At 41.1% G+C, this 17,823-nt stretch overlaps 4 protein-coding genes across 4 annotated transcripts; 1 reads left to right on the plus strand and 3 right to left on the minus strand.

Annotated features, from left to right (window-relative positions):
- Positions 1-2,103: 2,103 nt before the first annotated feature.
- LOC311504168 (histone H4) lies at positions 2,104-4,388 on the minus strand. The gene has a single exon (XM_084567165.1). The coding sequence runs from the start codon at positions 2,847-2,849 to the stop codon at positions 2,538-2,540; it is 312 nt and encodes a 103-aa protein (XP_084423291.1). The 5' UTR covers positions 2,850-4,388; the 3' UTR covers positions 2,104-2,537.
- A 1,335-nt stretch (positions 4,389-5,723) lies between these two features.
- On the minus strand, positions 5,724-6,503 carry LOC311504093 (histone H3.2). Its single transcript, XM_084567052.1, has one exon. It carries the CDS (start codon positions 6,363-6,365, stop codon positions 5,955-5,957), a length of 411 nt encoding a protein of 136 aa, XP_084423178.1. The 5' UTR covers positions 6,366-6,503; the 3' UTR covers positions 5,724-5,954.
- Positions 6,504-6,568: 65 nt separating this feature from the next.
- LOC311504135 (histone H2A-like) lies at positions 6,569-7,144 on the plus strand. Its single transcript, XM_084567132.1, has one exon. The coding sequence runs from the start codon at positions 6,742-6,744 to the stop codon at positions 7,123-7,125; it is 384 nt and encodes a 127-aa protein (XP_084423258.1). The 5' UTR covers positions 6,569-6,741; the 3' UTR covers positions 7,126-7,144.
- Positions 7,145-11,645: 4,501 nt separating this feature from the next.
- Positions 11,646-17,044, minus strand: LOC311504054 (uncharacterized protein). Its single transcript, XM_084567007.1, has 2 exons — positions 16,063-17,044; positions 11,646-12,362 (listed from the first exon to the last, which is right to left on the minus strand). The coding sequence occupies exons 1-2, from the start codon at positions 16,662-16,664 to the stop codon at positions 11,867-11,869; spliced, it is 1,098 nt and encodes a 365-aa protein (XP_084423133.1). The 5' UTR covers positions 16,665-17,044; the 3' UTR covers positions 11,646-11,866.
- Between the last annotated feature and the right edge of the window lie 779 nt (positions 17,045-17,823).

The raw sequence follows: 17,823 nt of genomic DNA on the forward strand, positions 1-17,823 counted from the left end.
AGTTAACACCCGCATCACAGCAACCAAGAATGAACAAACTGCAATAAACTCCTTTTGAGGAAATAATGTGATTATACAAGAGAACAACAAAAAGAAAAAATGGTACCTAGTAATTATTGTTGTCACCCAACATTGAGATAAACATCCCTTTCATTAACAATGTTGAAGATGCACAGAGCAAAAATTGATTTGACATGTGGAAATAAAACTGACCGGGACAAAGTTAAAAGGCACAGCTACATCTTTTTAACTTAACTTAATCATCTGAATATAAATATGACATTCAAAAAGTAATAAAAAAAAAAAGTGATATTCTTGGCTGAGATACAATGTTCTCTGTCTCTGTGAACACAGTTGATAATTGGGCTCATAGTTCAGTAGCGATGTTACGTTACAACTAAAAAGTGTCCTATGGTTGATTGCAATGAAGGTGAAACTGCCACAGAACCAAAGATGAGATGGTCAGGGTATGAATGAACATAAATGTAAAACATACTATGTTGGTGATGTGCATCTCACACAACTGGTATTCATGTTGATGATCAACAGTGACGCTGTATGTGGGACCTGAAGTGGACCTCCCACATAGACTCTGTAATGAAGAAGGCCCAGCAGAGGCTGTACTTTCTGCATCAGCTCAGGAAGTTCAACCTGCCCCAGGAGCTGCTGATAATCTTCTACATTGCAATAGTCCAGTCTGTCCTGACCACGTCTGGTTTGGATCCGCCACTAGGCATGACAGGGACAGACTGCAGAGAACAGTCAGGGCAGCAGAGATGATCATTGGTACTGACCTTCCCTCCATCCAGGACCTGTACCGGTCCAGGATCAGGAAGCGGGCCAGTAAAATCTCCACAGACCCCTCACGCCCTGGTCACAATCTGTTTAGACTCCTCCCCTCTAGCCGGCGTTACAGAGCAGTGTACGCCAAAACCACCTGCCACAAGGACAGTTTCTTCTCCCGGGCTGTCGCTCTGATGAACTCTGAGCAGTCACGGAGTGTGTAAACAATAACTCTGCACTACTTTATATAGTCACTGTACAAAACCCTGGTTTGGTATCTGCTCTTATTCTATATTTTATGTGTATAGATTGAGATTTATTTTGTTTTGTTTTATTCTTATTTTTATTTTCTTTCACTTATTTAAGTTTGTATGTTTATGTGGAAGAGAGTAAAGTTACCGGAGTCAAATTCCCCATATGTGCACATACTTGGCCATTAAAGCTGATTCTGATTCTGATTATCTTATGAGGTGGAAGACTATCGACTCAAAGGACATACAGATCAGGAAGGCCAGCTCTGTCCTGGGCTGTCCTCTGGCAGTTTAGCCAACATCCTCCTCTCCCCCACCTCCAATCCAAACATAAGGAACAACCCCTCTCATCCACTGTATGAGACAGTTGGGACTTTAGGAAGCTCCTTCAGCCATGGACTGTTGCACCCATAGTGCAAGAAGGAATGCTTCTGGAGGTCTTTTTTCCCCTCAGTAGGCAGACTCTTTAACATCAGCATTTCTTAGCTCTGCTGCTGCTGAGCTTCTTTTCGGGACCCACAAGAGCACAGTAGCTATATACAACCTGTCATTATCTCACATCTTTCTAGTGCAATACTTGGTGCTAATCCTATTGGAGTTTGTTGTTATTCATGATATTCATGAATGTCAATATGTATATTTAAACTCCTTACCACCTGAACCCTCAATTTACATTGGTTGTTTTTTTCAACTTCTGGTTAGCCACTGAAAACCTGATGCAATATGTAAATATTTTTTTGTACCATAACGTATTCACTTTAATATAGTTTCTCTTTTCTACCTTATTCTGTTTTTTTGTAACTTGCCCTACTTATTTCACTGTCATTTTTATTTTTGTAGATTACTTTTCCTTTTCTCTACATTTTATCCACTTTAATGCTTGTTTGTTTTACATGCCATTGTGTTGTAGATATATAGGACAATTTCTCTTGTATAGTGTATATTGTTTCATATATGTGTGCATATGGATGGTATATGTATAATTTTTTTCAACTGTTTGCTTAACGCCATCATTGTTTTAACATCCTGTTTAATACAAATATATATATATATATATATATACACATACATATTTATAAACAAACATCCCAAGAGATTTATCTGTTACAAAAGAATTCATTAGCATTTCTTTTAGCATCATCCCATACAGATTGCAAGGCTCCATACTCCAGCTATAGAGTCAAGTAAGCAACATGCAAGTTTCGTGGTTTTCTGGTCTGGTTTTATTAAATGTTATGCATCAGGGAAATCTATTGTATTTTTCTGAATGATCAAGACAAAATATTTGCATGCTTTTGTAAACAAACATTCAAGGTTTTCCCTGTGCCCATTACAAAAGCTTACTTACGCATTACAGTGAGCACCACATTAGGATAAGGTTGGTTGTACTGGTCACAATGTATTACGTTCAAGTTATAAAGGAAGTCAGGTCTTTGTATTGAGAAAATGTGTGGCCCTTAAAAGGACCTTTGGTTTTTGATTGGATGGTTAACAGTTTGTAACTTAACCTCCGAAGCCGTACAGAGTACGTCCCTGCCTCTTGAGAGCATAGACCACATCCATGGCAGTCACGGTCTTCCTCTTGGCGTGCTCGGTGTAGGTGACGGCATCACGGATGACGTTCTCCAGGAAAACCTTCAACACACCGCGAGTCTCCTCGTAGATCAGACCGGAGATACGCTTGACTCCACCACGGCGAGCCAGACGGCGGATAGCGGGCTTAGTGATTCCCTGGATGTTATCACGGAGAACTTTACGGTGACGCTTGGCGCCTCCTTTACCGAGTCCTTTGCCGCCCTTTCCTCTTCCACTCATTTTTACTGTTCAGATGATGTCTGTCCAATAATGTCACTGCTGGGCTCACAGCCGCTTTTACAGTGTAACTGAGGACGGGGTAGAGGACAGAGGCGGGACTAAACTCCAGGAACCACGGCAACAACCCCGCGAGACATGGAAACAAAACACCCTCTTCTTAAAGGGACCGTGTCCCTAAAAGAAGTTACAGTTTTTCTCAGTTGCTAAAACACTAAAATCCATTGGCTGAAGAAAGTTCTCAGTTGCTTGAACTCATTAAGCTAACTCTTCAGTCTGTTGTCAATACCTTAAACCATTTCACATGGTTTAGCAAAACTCTAAACACATTCTCATTCTTAAAACACATTCTGCACTCTAATGCACATGTCATCCATACTGGTAAACACAAGTGGCAACAATTACATATAAAGAGAGCAGAAATGTCATTGATTGAACACAATCAGTCAAAATTGATTTCACTTCTTTCAAATGATGTGACAACCAATATAAGCCAGTTCAGAGAGCCAACAGGTTGTTGAAGGTGGGAATGAGAAAGTGTGAGAATGGACAGAAGAATTTATGTGAGAGGACGAGGACGAGTGCGTATGCGAGGTGGGGGACGAGGAGAAAGAGGAGGAGGGCAAGAAAGAGAAAGAGGAGGACGAAGAGGAAGAGGAAGAGGAAGACAAAGAGTGGAAATATTCGATGAAATTCGAGCAACAATCATAGACCATGTTGTTGGCTGTATATGGTACAATAAACAAATTGTATGGCCCTGAACATTGTGCTTTCCATTTGTTTTCAGTACTGACTGCTCAATAGATTTCGACTGGTTACAGGTTCATATCATCAAAGAACAAGAATTACAGTATCACAGAGATGAAGTTTTTGAGATGCAGGGTACAGCACTGTAAAGGGGTACAAGAAGGAGGAAGAACAAAAAAAAATGCAAAGAGCAAAAGTAATTTCTGATCAATTTTGAGCTTTTTGTATAATGACAGAAACATATGAAATTTGTTTTGAGATTAAAAATGTACTTCTCCCTGAGAACTATATGTTTTGAACAATGTGTTTTCTATTTTTTGGTGCATTGTTTACTGACTGCTTGATAGTGTATGTCATTTTGAGCAATTTGTTTATTATTTGAGAGCAGTGTTTGATTTTGAGCACAGGTAAAACTGTTTTGAGGCGAAAGTTTCATTTTGGGCACACGTAAAACTGTTTTGAGGCGAAAGTTTCATTTTGGGCGCACGTAAAACTGTTTTGAGGCGAAAGTTTGATTTTGGGCACACGTAAAACTGTTTTGAGGCGAAAGTTTGATTTTGGGCATACGTAAAACTGTTTTGAGGCGAAAGTTTGATTTTGCAAGAGGAGTCAGAGGTTTTGTAAATCGTGCTTGAAGCTGAGGTTTTGTGTTTAAGGTTTTGAGAAAATGGAGCAAGGTTTCAGAAATTGTGTTTTAGCAATTGAGAAAAACTGTAAATATCCCTGGCCAAAACTGAACATACAGTACCTCAAGTTAAAGTGCCATTTTAAGTACTTTAAGTGCTTTTTACTGAACAGTACTGACTCTAAATGTCTTTTTTAGAAAAAAACAAAACAAACACTGAGTTGGACTGCTAGTGCTGAGAGTTAACATTTAAGTAATCGTAATTAACGCGTTAAAGTGCCACCCCTAAAATAAATACATGTTGATATTTATGTAATGAATCAGTGTTTATGTGCACACATACGCACATGCATGTATATAAACAGTAGAAAAAAGTGTACTCCACACAGTATCCTATATATTTAACACCATGTTGGAGACAACAGCAACAATAATAATAAAATAGTGAATAAAGTAGAGTCTAGATCAGGCATGTCCAGAGTCTGGCCAGTAAGCAAATGATGGCCTGAGGTCAGATTTTACATGGCGCCTGCAATTTGTCTAAAATATGTTATTTTTGGCCAGCCATCCAGCGCACAAATTGAGAAAGGATTCAGGTCAGAGGACTATGTTTGTGAGTCAATGGTGTTCTTCCTCTTTGTATCAGTAAAGGATTCTTTAAATATTCCATACATGACAATTATATTCATTCATTCATTTTCTATACCCGCTTATTCCTGTGAAGGGTCGCGGGGGTCTGCTGGAGCCTATCCCAGCTGTCATCGGGCGAGAGGCAGGGGTACACCCTGGACAGGTAGCCAGGGCTAACACAGAGACACAGACAACCATTCACACTCACATTCACACCTACGGCCAATTTGACAATTATATTGTGTATTGTTAAAAAAACAGCCTAAGATTTCCATTTCTGCATAATACTTTTTCACCAGATGGTTGGCTTCATGAGACACTTTGACAATTGTTAAGCAATCGTTAACATAAAAACTGTTATAAAAACTGTGGTGCACTTGGAGTTGTAAAGATATGGGAAATTTCTCTTTTTTGTTTTTGTTTTTATACCTCGTGTGTGTAAATGTATACATGTATATACTTGTTGCCGATCTTCTTTATGTTGCATATTGTGGAAATTTAATGGAATTGTCAAAATTGATGAAGTTGATTTAAAAAAGGTAAGGTACGCCTACCTAGAACATTAATTTGATAGATAGATAGATGGAACTGTCAGACATACATATACAATTGTTTAGTCTATGGTGTATTCTTCACCATAGACTAATATGAGCAGAGAACAATTGGTCATGATCATCTTCAAAGAAAGGCCAAAAAGACACACTAAAAAAAAAAAAAAAAAAAAAATCTCATCACTCGCTCAAATATTTCTTAAAAACAAAAGGTTGTACTGCATTTTATAGTTTCATACTCTTGTTGTGCACTTGGCTGAGTTACAAACATGTGGTGTTTCTCTTGGCGTTATTTTTTATTACTAGGGTGTTGAGATTTACATAAACAAGGTCCACAAATTGCCTCAAAGATTAATCTGTAAGAAATAAATTTGTTAAACTAAGTTTAATGAGTTAACTCATTCAGTAATTATAGGATCAATTACATTTAAAACCAGAATAATTGTTGGACTGGGTTAAAGAATGATAAGTATACTATATTGAAAAGAATGATCACTTGAGTAGAGTGAGGGGGCTCTTAAAAGAGCCGTTGTGGTTTGTGGAACAGCAGATAGCTTAAGCTCTCTCTCCACGGATGCGGCGGGCCAGCTGGATGTCTTTGGGCATGATGGTAACCCTCTTGGCGTGGATGGCGCACAGGTTGGTGTCCTCGAAGAGACCGACCAGGTAAGCCTCGCTAGCCTCCTGCAGAGCCATGACAGCGGAGCTCTGGAAGCGCAGGTCGGTCTTGAAGTCCTGCGCGATTTCTCGCACCAGGCGCTGGAAGGGCAGCTTGCGGATCAGCAGCTCGGTGGATTTCTGGTAGCGACGGATCTCTCTCAGAGCCACGGTACCGGGCCTGTAACGATGAGGCTTCTTCACTCCACCGGTAGCTGGGGCGCTCTTACGAGCAGCCTTGGTGGCCAGCTGCTTCCTGGGGGCTTTGCCTCCGGTAGATTTACGAGCGGTCTGCTTGGTTCTTGCCATAGTTTCTTCTTTCTCTTCAAACAGGAGAAAAGTGTAATAATACGAAGAGAGTCGCTCCTCTTTAACTGTGGGACCGGTAGTGAAACTGTGACGCTGCTTCGAACCTCCGCTTCCTGATTGGTGAGCGGCTCCTCCTGAAGCTCAGCACCGCCTATAGGGGAGCAAACCCGCCACAACGTGCGCTGTTGATTGGCCAGAAATCGGTTCAAAAAGTCCGCTAAAACTAAGAAAGGGCCGCCCTCTGCTGCTCTTTCGGAAGCTTTTCTGGTTGGTCTGTAAGGAACCGTCACCGCTGTCGGTGGATATATAAGGGAGGGGTTCTGCTGCTGGAGACACAATTTCTCTTTGAGTCTCGACTCCAGAAAACATTAAAAAAATGAGTGGTCGCGGAAAAACCGGAGGAAAGGCCAGAGCTAAGGCAAAGACCCGCTCCTCTCGTGCAGGACTCCAGTTCCCAGTCGGCCGTGTTCACAGACTGCTGCGTAAAGGCAACTATGCGCAGCGTGTGGGTGCCGGCGCCCCCGTCTACTTGGCGGCTGTGCTTGAGTACCTGACCGCTGAGATCCTGGAGCTGGCTGGAAACGCTGCCCGTGACAACAAGAAGACTCGTATCATCCCCCGTCACCTGCAGCTGGCTGTCCGCAACGACGAGGAGCTCAACAAGCTGCTTGGCGGAGTCACCATCGCTCAGGGCGGCGTGCTGCCTAACATCCAGGCTGTTCTTCTGCCCAAGAAGACCGAGAAGCCCGCCAAGAAGTAAATCATTGCTGTAGCGTTAACAAACCAACGGCTCTTTTAAGAGCCCACCACTACTACTTTAAGAGCTTTTATTACTGTTTCAGTGTCAAGTTGTGTATAAAATAGTTCTAGTGATCACAAAACTTATTTTTTTTAAATAAATGATTAAAATAAATCATAGTTATATTAAGTGAAATGTGTATTTGTTCCTGCAGCCAGTAGTGAAAGAAAAAGTACAGTAATATTTACATATACAAGGTAAAATAAATGTATAATTGAGAAAAATGAGAAAATATAAACTAAAAGGGGGTAGCTTGTGTATATACGTGCATTTACAACATTTTATGGCAACTGTGTCAATAAAGTGCAGTAATGCAGTGGTACTTAAGTCCAATTAAGGCTCAGAGTTTAGCAGACTGATGGCACGGGGACAGAAACTCTTCTTCAGCCTCCTAGTCTCAGAAAACTTTATTTGTCCCCAGGGGGCAATTTAAGGCACAAGTGAGCCCCTTAATGTGCAAATACAGATATTTTAAGGTGCAAAAAAAAACAGAGGCGTATAAGTTACCATGCCATAAATGTTATGACTAACCAAAATGTCCATGGAGAATGTAAACAGACTGTATAAGTAAAGTGACTAAAGCACAAATGTAAACAGTAAACAGTAGTTACAGGTTACAGAGAATATTTATTTGAGTGGAGGATGTGTGAGGGGTCTTTGGTGATTTTTACTGGTAGGGTCAGTGTCTGTTGGTCATGAATTTGAGTAAGAGTTCTTACAGGCAGGCTGATTATCTTAGAGCAGACCGAAACAGTGCTCTGCAATCGGTTTCTGTTGTGGAGGCTGATGGAGTGGAACCAGCAGGTTATTGAGAAGGTGATGATGCTCTCAATAAAACTGTAATAAAAAGTCTGTAGAATGTCTTTGCTGACTCCAAAGGAGCTGAGTTTCCTCAGGAGGTAGAGACGTTGCTGGCACCTTCTGAGAGTCTCTTCAGTGTTGGAGGAGAATTTCAGCAGGATGTCAAAAATGGTGCGCAGATACCTGAACTCCTCGACCAGCTCCACTAGCTTCCCATGGATGATGGTAGTGGCTGCTGTAGTCAGGTCCCTCTGCTTCTTGGAGAAGGTCACCACCATCTCCTTGGTTTTACTGACGTTCAGTTCCAGGCGTGAGCTGTCGCACCACTCTATGAACTCCTGAAGAGCTGAAGAGTTTCTGAAGAAGAGGTCATTCAGAACTTTTGATTTACTTTTTTGGGGATAGGGATGACAGTGGAGTGTTTCCAAAGATGGGGGGCGGTGCTACTGTCTATGGAGCTCTGGAACAGGGTCTGGAACACGTCCCCGAGTTGCTGAGCGCAGTGCCTCATGACCCAGCCATTGATGTTGTCTGAGCCAGGTGAGCTGCTCTCTCTAGTTCCCCTGAGTGCTCTCACCACGTCATGTGTGTTGAAGGTGAACGCAGAGCCGCCAGGGTTGAGTGCAGATGTTACACTCTCAAGCTGGATGGTGTTGTCTGTTTCGAATCTGGTGTAGAAAGAGTTGAGGTCGTCAGGGAGGGATGTGGGGCTGCAGCCTTCCACCTGGATGGTTCTGGAAATGGTAGCAGCAGTGTTAGCGGAGGCCATGGTTTGGGGGCCCTGCCAAGCTGAGCGTAGGTTCCCTCCGATGAATTTCTGCTCCACTTTGTTCTTGTACTTCAGCTTGGCTGCCTTAATGGCCCTCTTGACCTCCTTGTTGACCTCCTTCTTTTACAGTTCAGAGCCTGTGAAGAACACCCTCTTCTTTTTGTTTAGGATCTGCTTGAGCTCTTTGGTGATCCAGGGTTTGTTGTTGGGGTAGATGGTGACTGTTTTTGATGGGATGATGTTGTCAACACAGAAGGAGATGTATGATGAAACAGTGTCTACAACACAGTTGGAGGAAAGCGACAAATGCTTTACCTTAATGTGACGTGATTTTCTTCAGCTGATGCTGGCCCTAGAGAAAGAGAAAGAACAAAGGCCTGTATGTGCTAAATTGTATCACTGTATTATATACACTGAAGAAATGAACCATACATAGAATAAGTATATGTATTACAGTTTTTCTCAATTGCTAAAACACAATTTCTGAAACCTTGCTCCATTTTCTCAAAACCTTAAACACAAAACCTCAGCTTCAAGCACGATTTACAAAACCTCTGACTTCTCTTGCAAAAACAAACTTTCGCCTCAAAACAGTTTTACCTGTGCTCAAAATCAAACACTGCTCTCAAATAATAAACAAATTGCTCAAAATTACATACACTATCAAGCAGTCAGTAAACAATACACCAAAAAATAGAAAACACATTGTTCAAAACATATAGTTCTCAGGGAGAAGTACATTTTTAATCTCAAAACAAATTTCATATATTTCTGTCATTATACAAAAAGCTCAAAATTGATCAGAAATTACTGTGTTTTGCTCTTTGCATTTTTTATGTTCTTCCTCCTTCTTGTACCCTTATTTTTACAGTGCTGTACCCTGCATCTCAAAAACTTTATCTCTGTGATACTGTAATTCTTGTTCTTTGATGATATGAACCTGTAACCAGTCAAAATCTATTGAGCAGTCAGTACTGAAAACAAATGGAAAGCCCAATGTTCAGGGCCATACATTTGTTTATTGTACCATATACAGCCTACAATGCACCCTGCTACAGTATACAATGAAAGTGACAAAAATCAAAGGACTAAACATGTGATCAATGGGCTTCTTCTTGTCTTTGGGCTGGGTCAGGCCAGAGCACTTCATCGACATCACATGCAATATTTTCCCTCCTGAGGCAACGGGGAAAAAGCCTCTGGTGTGCCGTATCCAGCCCTGACATGATTCCTCACCTATATCACCACAGGCTAAATCCATGGCTTGCAGCAGATTTATACAAATGTCTATTGGAACAGCTGCATATACTGTAGTACAGTAAATTTGTAATTACAAAAATACAGTAGTATACTGTACCTGTTCTCTTCTCTGAATGTCCTTACTATGGTGGACACAGAAAATCGGCTCAAATTGGGTTGCACTCTAAGCCCTGCTTCCCTCATTGTCAGTCCATGGACAACAACGTGGTCTATGATTGTTGCTCGAATTTCATCGGATATTTCCACTCTTTGTCTTCCTCTTCCTCTTCGTCATCCTCTTTCTTGTCCTCCTCCTCTTTCTCCTCGTCCCCCACCTCACATACGCACTCATCCTCGTCCTCGTCCTCGTCCTCTCACATAAATTCTTCTATTCATTCTCACACTTTCTCATTCCCACCTTCAACAACCTGTTTGCTCTCTGAACTGGCTTATATTGGTTGTCACATCATTTGAAACAAGTGAAATCAATTTTGACTGATTGTGTTCAATCAATGACATTTCTGCTCTCTTTATATGTAATTGTTGCCACTTGTGTTTACCAGTATGGATGACATGTGCATTAGAGTGCAGAATGTGTTTTAAGAATGAGAATGTGTTTAGAGTTTTGCTAAACCATGTGAAATGGTTTAAGGTATTGACAACAGACTGAAGAGTTAGCTTAATGAGTTCAAGCAACTGAGAACTTTCTTCAGCCAATGGATTTTAGTGTTTTAGCAACTGAGAAAAACTGTAATAAAATATTCAAGGATATATGTATATGAAGTGTGTAGTTTAATCACTGTCATGCTGTTTCAACCTTGTGTTACCTTCCAGCCAATTTTTACAATTGCACTAAAAATAAAAATAAATGTTGTTTTAATTAAATGAATCTGTTAACTGTGGTTGCCAGATACAATTTGTGAAAAATACAATAAAAACATCGGAAATGCTTAAAATGCAAAACTTAAGCTCACTCAAAATGTTAATGACGTTACTCAAGTATTTATTTCAATAAAGGGTAATAGTAATTGTAGCTACACTGGTCCAACAAAAAAAGGCCACGCTTCGTACTGATGTCTTGATATTTCTACTCCTCCACCGACGTAACAAATCGTAAGACACTGTGAAAACTATAAAGTCAAAGAATAGAATCTGTATGAGGCTAATGCTAACACAACGTAAACAAATAAACTAGGTAAACTAGGTAGGTATACTGAGTGCTCAACATATATTGTAAACCACTAAGAAATTATACACAGATGCAACAAAAGCACAATTACCGTTTGCGCCACTTGAACACAGTGTAAATAGTTACGACAATGCACCATAACTTCCTGCCTCCATGTCTGTGGTCCCGCTTCTGACCCACAATCCCACAGTTCAAACTCAAGGTTTGACCATATAATTTCAAAATAAAATGGCCTCACATGAAGGTTTCTTTTTAAACACAACTGAAATCATTTAGTATTATGTTGTTACAGAAGTTAATTATAATGTAACCATTTTTACTTCTCTTATTTATTGTCTTGTACTTATATTCCTATTTATCAATCTTTTTAAAATATTTCATGAACTCAAATCTGTTTGTATTGCTTATAAAATATGAAATGTAAATTTATTTAGGCAATGAATCTGTCCCACAGACAGTTACAGTAATGAAATAGTATTCCAGAGGATTCATATAATCTGAAAATGTAACGTTGTTTTGTTTCATTTGGTGTACAATGTCTTGTTTATAGACAAAGAAATGTTTCTTGTGAAGATAAATTTTGTTGATTTCCAACTGGAAATTGTTTAAGAAAAACTGTCAACATATCTAAATCAATAGGACATTGGTGGATAAGTCTTGGGAATAGATTTGAACATTTTTACCCCGTGGTGGAGCTTCACATTTCAAATCGCTCTGTCCAAGGCGGGAACAACAGTTATGGTGCGCATGCTCAGTCTCTCGCTGATGCTAACCAATCGTTCGTGAGCAACCGCACAGTTGTATTTGCATGAAGTGGCTTCAAAAAGGTCGCACTGCGGCTTAGACTTTATCCGATTTCCAAGTTTAGAATCATGCCTGATCCAGTGAAAGCACCCAAGAAAGGCTCCAAGAAGGCCGTCTCTAAGACCGTGTCTAAGACCGGCAAGAAGAGGAGAAAGTCCAGGAAGGAGAGCTATGCCATCTACGTGTACAAGGTGTTGAAGCAGGTCCATCCTGACACCGGTATCTCCTCTAAGGCTATGGGCATCATGAACTCGTTCGTGAGCGACATCTTCGAGCGTATCGCCGGTGAGTCTTCTCGTCTTGCTCATTACAACAAACGCTCCACCATCACCTCCAGGGAGATCCAGACCGCCGTTCGCCTTCTGCTGCCCGGTGAGCTGGCAAAGCACGCTGTGTCTGAGGGAACCAAGGCTGTCACCAAGTATACCAGCTCCAAGTAAACTCTTCTTTACAAGAAACAAAAAGGCCCTTTTCAGGGCCACACACCTACAACTAAGAGCTGTACTCCTCAAATGTACTTGGAATTATATGGAATCATTTTATTTGTATAAATATTAATGGGCAAGTGACTTGGTAAAACATTTAATTCATTTACTACTACAATGGTGAATTGATGACACAATAGCTACAGCACTCAACATTCTTCCACTTTCTACTTAACGTGTAAGCAGAGTTGAATGTCTAAACTGCTCTTTTGTGACTTGAATCGAACCCCCGGGGACAAATAAAGTCTTAATCTAAATTTATCTAAAAGGCAACTTGAGCGCTGTACTGACACAATGGCACCACCTACAGACGAAAAAGTTCGATGGTACTTAAATTAAACAAATAAAGGACCCTAACAGTCCATTTGCTCAACAATGTTTTGCTTTCGAATTATAAAATTAGATCTGGATGGAATTAGTGATGGGTAGATGAGGCCTCGTGAAGCGTTGCGGCACATTACCCAAACAGTATCGGTACCGTGTCACTGTGTTACTCAATACGGACACCTGCTGGACCGTAAACATTATTGCAGGCAAACTAGTTGAGACTCCACTGACATACTGATTGAATGACCTAGTATATACACAATATCATTTATTGTAGTTTATATTGTGTTATTCTGTATCTTAATCTAAGTAAAATATCTTTGATATCTTTAAAATGTATAGTTAATAAATAATGTGAACATGTGAAAATTATAGTGAATGTGGCAGGGTGTTTTTTTTTTTTTATTATTAAATTTTATATTTTACAAATTTTTATTCAAAAAAAACAAGTTTTTCCAATGTTTTCGCATTCAGTCGATTCCGTTTTCTGGATGCAAGTTCTCCAGCTTTGGAGAACAATCGCTTGCATTGGACACTGAAGATGCTGGGGTGCATAAAAACTGTAGGGACAGCCGGAAGAGGTTTGGATAATTGTGCTTCTGGCTGGCCCAGTATTGTAAGGGATCCTGGGAAGTTGCTCTTAGCCAGGTATCTCTGAACCTCAATAACTGAATCTGCTGTGGCATTAGTGGTCTGCCTGCCAACTTCATCATCCAGTTGCTGGAGGTTATCTAAGAAACAACAAATTGGCATTTTAGTTTTAGTCATCAATACATGCACAAATAAACTGATAAAGCTGAACATAAATTGCCTGAAGTGGGTGCCGATAACTGTTGTGAAGAAGGTCCAGGCTGTGGCTCGGTTGATGCACGCCCAATTACAGCTGCACATTCTGATTTCAATCTATTCACTGCTTCAGTGCATTTGGAGGAACTCCGAAATCCAAGTGATTTAAATCTGGGTTCTAGAAGTGTGGATAGGGTCAGCACACTTAATGACTCCAGGTTGGAAGAAGTGTCTGTGACTCGTCGCCTAAGGTGTTCGTGTAGGGGCATGGCTGCCTGTGTGTGCAAAGTTGAAGCATTATGCTCAAGTGCATGACATAGCATTTTCATCATGGGGATGACCTTTGATCTCGAAACTCGCTTCTCCCCAGACAACTCCACTGTGGTTTGATGGAAAGGATCAAGCACAAGAAGTGCTTCTCCTATGATGTTAAACTCATCAGCCGTAAGTGGAGTTATGTCTGTTGTAAGTAAGGCAAGAGATACCCACACTGGTTCCTTCTCATCATTTAGCCTCACCAGCATCTGATATGTGCTGTTCCAACATGTTGGTACCTCATTGATACGTTTCAGGGTTTGCCGTCCCATCTGTTGCTGCACTTGAGCAAGCTTCTCTTTGGCTGTGGTGCTTCATCTGAAATGTTACAGTTTGCCTAGATTTGTGTCTGATTGCTGTAAATGCAGGGATTTGATCACATGACTTCTTTACTATTAAATTTAGAGCGTGTGCAATGCACACCGAATGCCGAATATGGAGCTGTTTTGTGGATGCAATCATGTTTGGTGCTGCGTCGGTCACAAGACACTTTACTTTATTAGTTATGGCCCAGTCATCCATCATGCCCCTTTTGACTTGGGCCAAATTGTCTCACTCACTGCCACAGCTTGCTGTACTTCCATTTTTACTCGTTCGCGTTCCTCCTCATATTTTTTGGCCACCATTTCTTGGACAGTCTGAAAATTAAACCAAGTTAAGCCAAAAGCAAATCAATATATTTAAATGACATATTACATTAATTAAACATAGTTTCTTCTGTAGACCTTTTCTATACAAACCTTCCTGGTTGGCAAAACATATGATGGCTCAAGGGCCTGAAGCAGTTCCTTGAAGCCCTCACTCTCAACCGTGCTGAAGGGTTGACAGTCCTTGATGAAAAAAATTTACTATTGCCTGGTCCAACACCGGTTTCCTGGAAGCTTGATGGTCAAAAATTAAATAATAAAAACAGTATTCATTAATAATAAACCGACCATGAGGAAGTTGTAAAATGTCTGTTTAGGCCTGTTTCGGCCCACCTGTGTTTATTGCAGGTGTATTTGTGGCCTCCTCATTTTCGTGCCTAGCTCTATAATGTCTGAGCATTGAAGAGGTGCTTTTATTTGTGTAAGACAGTTCAGTATAACAAATCCGGCATTTAACCTGCAAAAAATAAAATGGGTAATTTAAACTAAGAGTCACTGAAATGGATTTGAATTCTGATAGATCAAGTGGAAACTAAGAGCAACTGGATGAAATAAAAACAAATACCTTATTTGCCGATATAAGATCAAAATGGTCCCACACGGCGGAGACCTTTCTCTTTCTTTGTGGCTCCATATTCCAACTTGAATTGATTCCAAAGTTCGAGGTTTTTATTATTATTTTTTTATTTTTTTTTGGCATAGACCATCCCGTTGACAGATTCGCTTCTTTATAAACACAGTTTGGCGCCTCGGTGACGGACGAAACAGCGTCTGTATCGGTCACGTGACTTCTTCTTAACGATATACGCGCACCGACACGGGGTTTCGCTCTATGAGCTCGACACATGCGCCGACGCATCGGTGTTGCCGGACCCATCACTAGATGGAATGGAAAAACTGAAAATGTAGTAGGCTAGTTAGAGGTGCGGCTTGAAACCCCCACCAACCCGTGTCCATGGCTGCGGTGCCTTGAGCTAGCACCTAACCCCCAACTTCCTCCCTGGGTGCAGTCTGCTTAGAGGCTGCAGCCCATTGCTCCAACTGTATACACTATTGTGTGAACAAAGGGATGGGTCAAACAGCTGGAACATAATTTCACCTCTGGGATCAATACAGTATAAATTATGTATATTGAGAATGACAAAACTATGTAAAAAAACAAAACAGTGCTCTTAATGACAAATGTCTTGATTCACTCCAAATCAACAGTTTAACTACATGACATTTTAAGATTTTTACAATTGTGTAATTATACATTTATTCAACTGTGACATACCAGTTGAATCAAGCTTGCTTTGAAAAGTACATCTTTATTTAGAAAATATATAATTAATAATTGATTACAGAATTGATTTTAAATTAAGTGATAATTATAATAAATTAATGATTTATCAGATTAGAAACAAAGCTGATCCTACAGTATATTTTATATAATTACATAAGTGATATAGTTGATAAGAGGAATGATCTCTTAGATGATTGTGTGGGTGGCTCTTAAAAGAGCCTTTGAGGAGTTGTGATCTTTCAGGAGCTCACTTCTTCTTGGCTGCTGTCTTCTTGACTTTGGGCTTGGCAGCCTTCTTGGCAGGAGCTTTCTTGACTGCAGGGGCTTTCTTGACCACCTTCTTGGGGCTCTTGGCAGCCTTCTTGGGGCTCTTTGTGGCCTTCTTGGGGCTCTTGGCTGCTTTCTTAACTGCTGCGGGCTTCTTGACTTTCTTGGGAGACTTCTTAGCAGCTGCTGGCTTCTTGGCTGCTGCTGTCTTGGGCTTTTTAGCCACTGCGGGCTTCTTGGCTTTTGGAGCAGCTTTCTTCACAGGTTTCTTTGCCTTGCTTTCAACCTTCTTGTTCATCTTGAAGGATCCGGAGGCCCCGATCCCCTTGGTCTGGACCAGAGTCCCCTTGGCCACCAGGCTCTTGATGGCGGTCTTTACGCGGGCCTTGTTCTTGTCCACGTCGTATCCACCGGCAGCCAGAGCCTTCTTGAGGGCGGCTGCAGACACGCCATTCCGCTCCTTGGAAGCGGCCACAGATTTAACGATCAGCTCGCTAACAGTGGGACCGCCCTTCTTCGGTTTGGAAACCTTCTTCTTGGCGGCTTTAGCCGGAGCGGGAGCCGGAGCTGGAGCTACTTCTGCCATTTTCCTTGTGTTGTTTGTCGCTAGTCAACGAAAGTCAGACTGATGGGAAACTCTGAGCAGGAGGCGGTACTTAAACACACCATGAGAACCGTAGAGACTCAGCCCAGCCCCGGCTCTCCTGTGTGCAGACTGAATGTCGCTGCTTGTGTTTTCTCTGAAGAGATTCAAGAGAAATAAAATAGTGTTGGAGCAAAGATGCGACCTGAAACTGAAGGAGCACATAGCGGACATGTGTCTCTTCGTGTTTAGCTCAGGTTGAGCTCTGATGATGGCGAAATTTTGTTCGTGGAGCCTCCAAACCTCACCGAGTCACCGCGGTGCTCGGCGCTGCTCGTCGACTTTCCCGACACTTTTCTCTCCTAAACTTATTTCACATTCCTCAGATATCCGTACAAATACGTTTTCCAGCTGCGACACACGTTTGTTTAGAGACTATGAATAAAAATAACCGTGTGTTAGCCATCAGTTTAATATAAATTGAACATGTTGTGTCGGCAGCAAACACACTGGTGACGATGGAGGCTGATGGAGCAGCCAGACTTCGATCGGAGCTGCTCTCTGTCAATATTTGTTCTGATCTTGTTTGTAGTTGTAATGTGTTTCTTGTCAAGACTTTTAATGTTATTTTAAGTCGTCACATTCTGTTCTGCTTCCATTTAATTTCAAGTATTTCTCATAAATCCACAGAATCAGAAGAAGAGTTGACTATTTGTCTCTAAGTAGACATGAACAGTCCTCCTCTTTACACAGAGACAATGTCTCGCCACAAGTTTAATTTTATTGTCAGCGCCGTTTGTTTCTCTTTGTTCTACATTCAGTGTCCAGTTATCCAGACTCAAAGAGGACAAAATAGTTATCACATTGACTAATAGGCAAGATTATAGATTATAAAAGCAAAAAAGACTGATTTGGCTGCACCTGACCCAATCATTCAATCCTTTTACTGAAGCTGTTGTAAATGCACAGAACAGAGTAAGTGTCAGAGCCATGTCTCTTTTGATTCTGTTTCGTTTGAGACAGAGAGGGTTCCCCGTGAGTCTGAAGTATATTGGATGATCAAGAAAGTTGCAGTGAGTATTTGTTTTATTTCCTTTGTTATAAATGCTGGATGCCTTTTGAGGGAGGAGGTGTTTCATCTGCACCTTGACTGGCCTTGCAG

The sequence above is a fragment of the Chelon labrosus genome (genome assembly GCF_963514085.1).
Source record: "Chelon labrosus genome assembly, chromosome: 2".
NCBI classification, from domain to species: Eukaryota; Metazoa; Chordata; class Actinopteri; order Mugiliformes; family Mugilidae; genus Chelon; species Chelon labrosus.

Coding starts and splice junctions, on each gene's coding strand:
- LOC311504054 (XM_084567007.1), bottom strand. CDS start 16,664: ATGGCAGAAGTAGCTCCAGCTCCGGCTCCCGCTCCGGCTAAAGCCGCC. Junction 12,363..16,062: donor AAGACAGCAGCCAAGAAGAA/GTGAGCTCCTGA, acceptor TGGTTCCCTCAG/ACACAGCGTGCTTTGCCAGC.
- LOC311504093 (XM_084567052.1), bottom strand. CDS start 6,365: ATGGCAAGAACCAAGCAGACCGCTCGTAAATCTACCGGAGGCAAAGCC.
- LOC311504135 (XM_084567132.1), top strand. CDS start 6,742: ATGAGTGGTCGCGGAAAAACCGGAGGAAAGGCCAGAGCTAAGGCAAAG.
- LOC311504168 (XM_084567165.1), bottom strand. CDS start 2,849: ATGAGTGGAAGAGGAAAGGGCGGCAAAGGACTCGGTAAAGGAGGCGCC.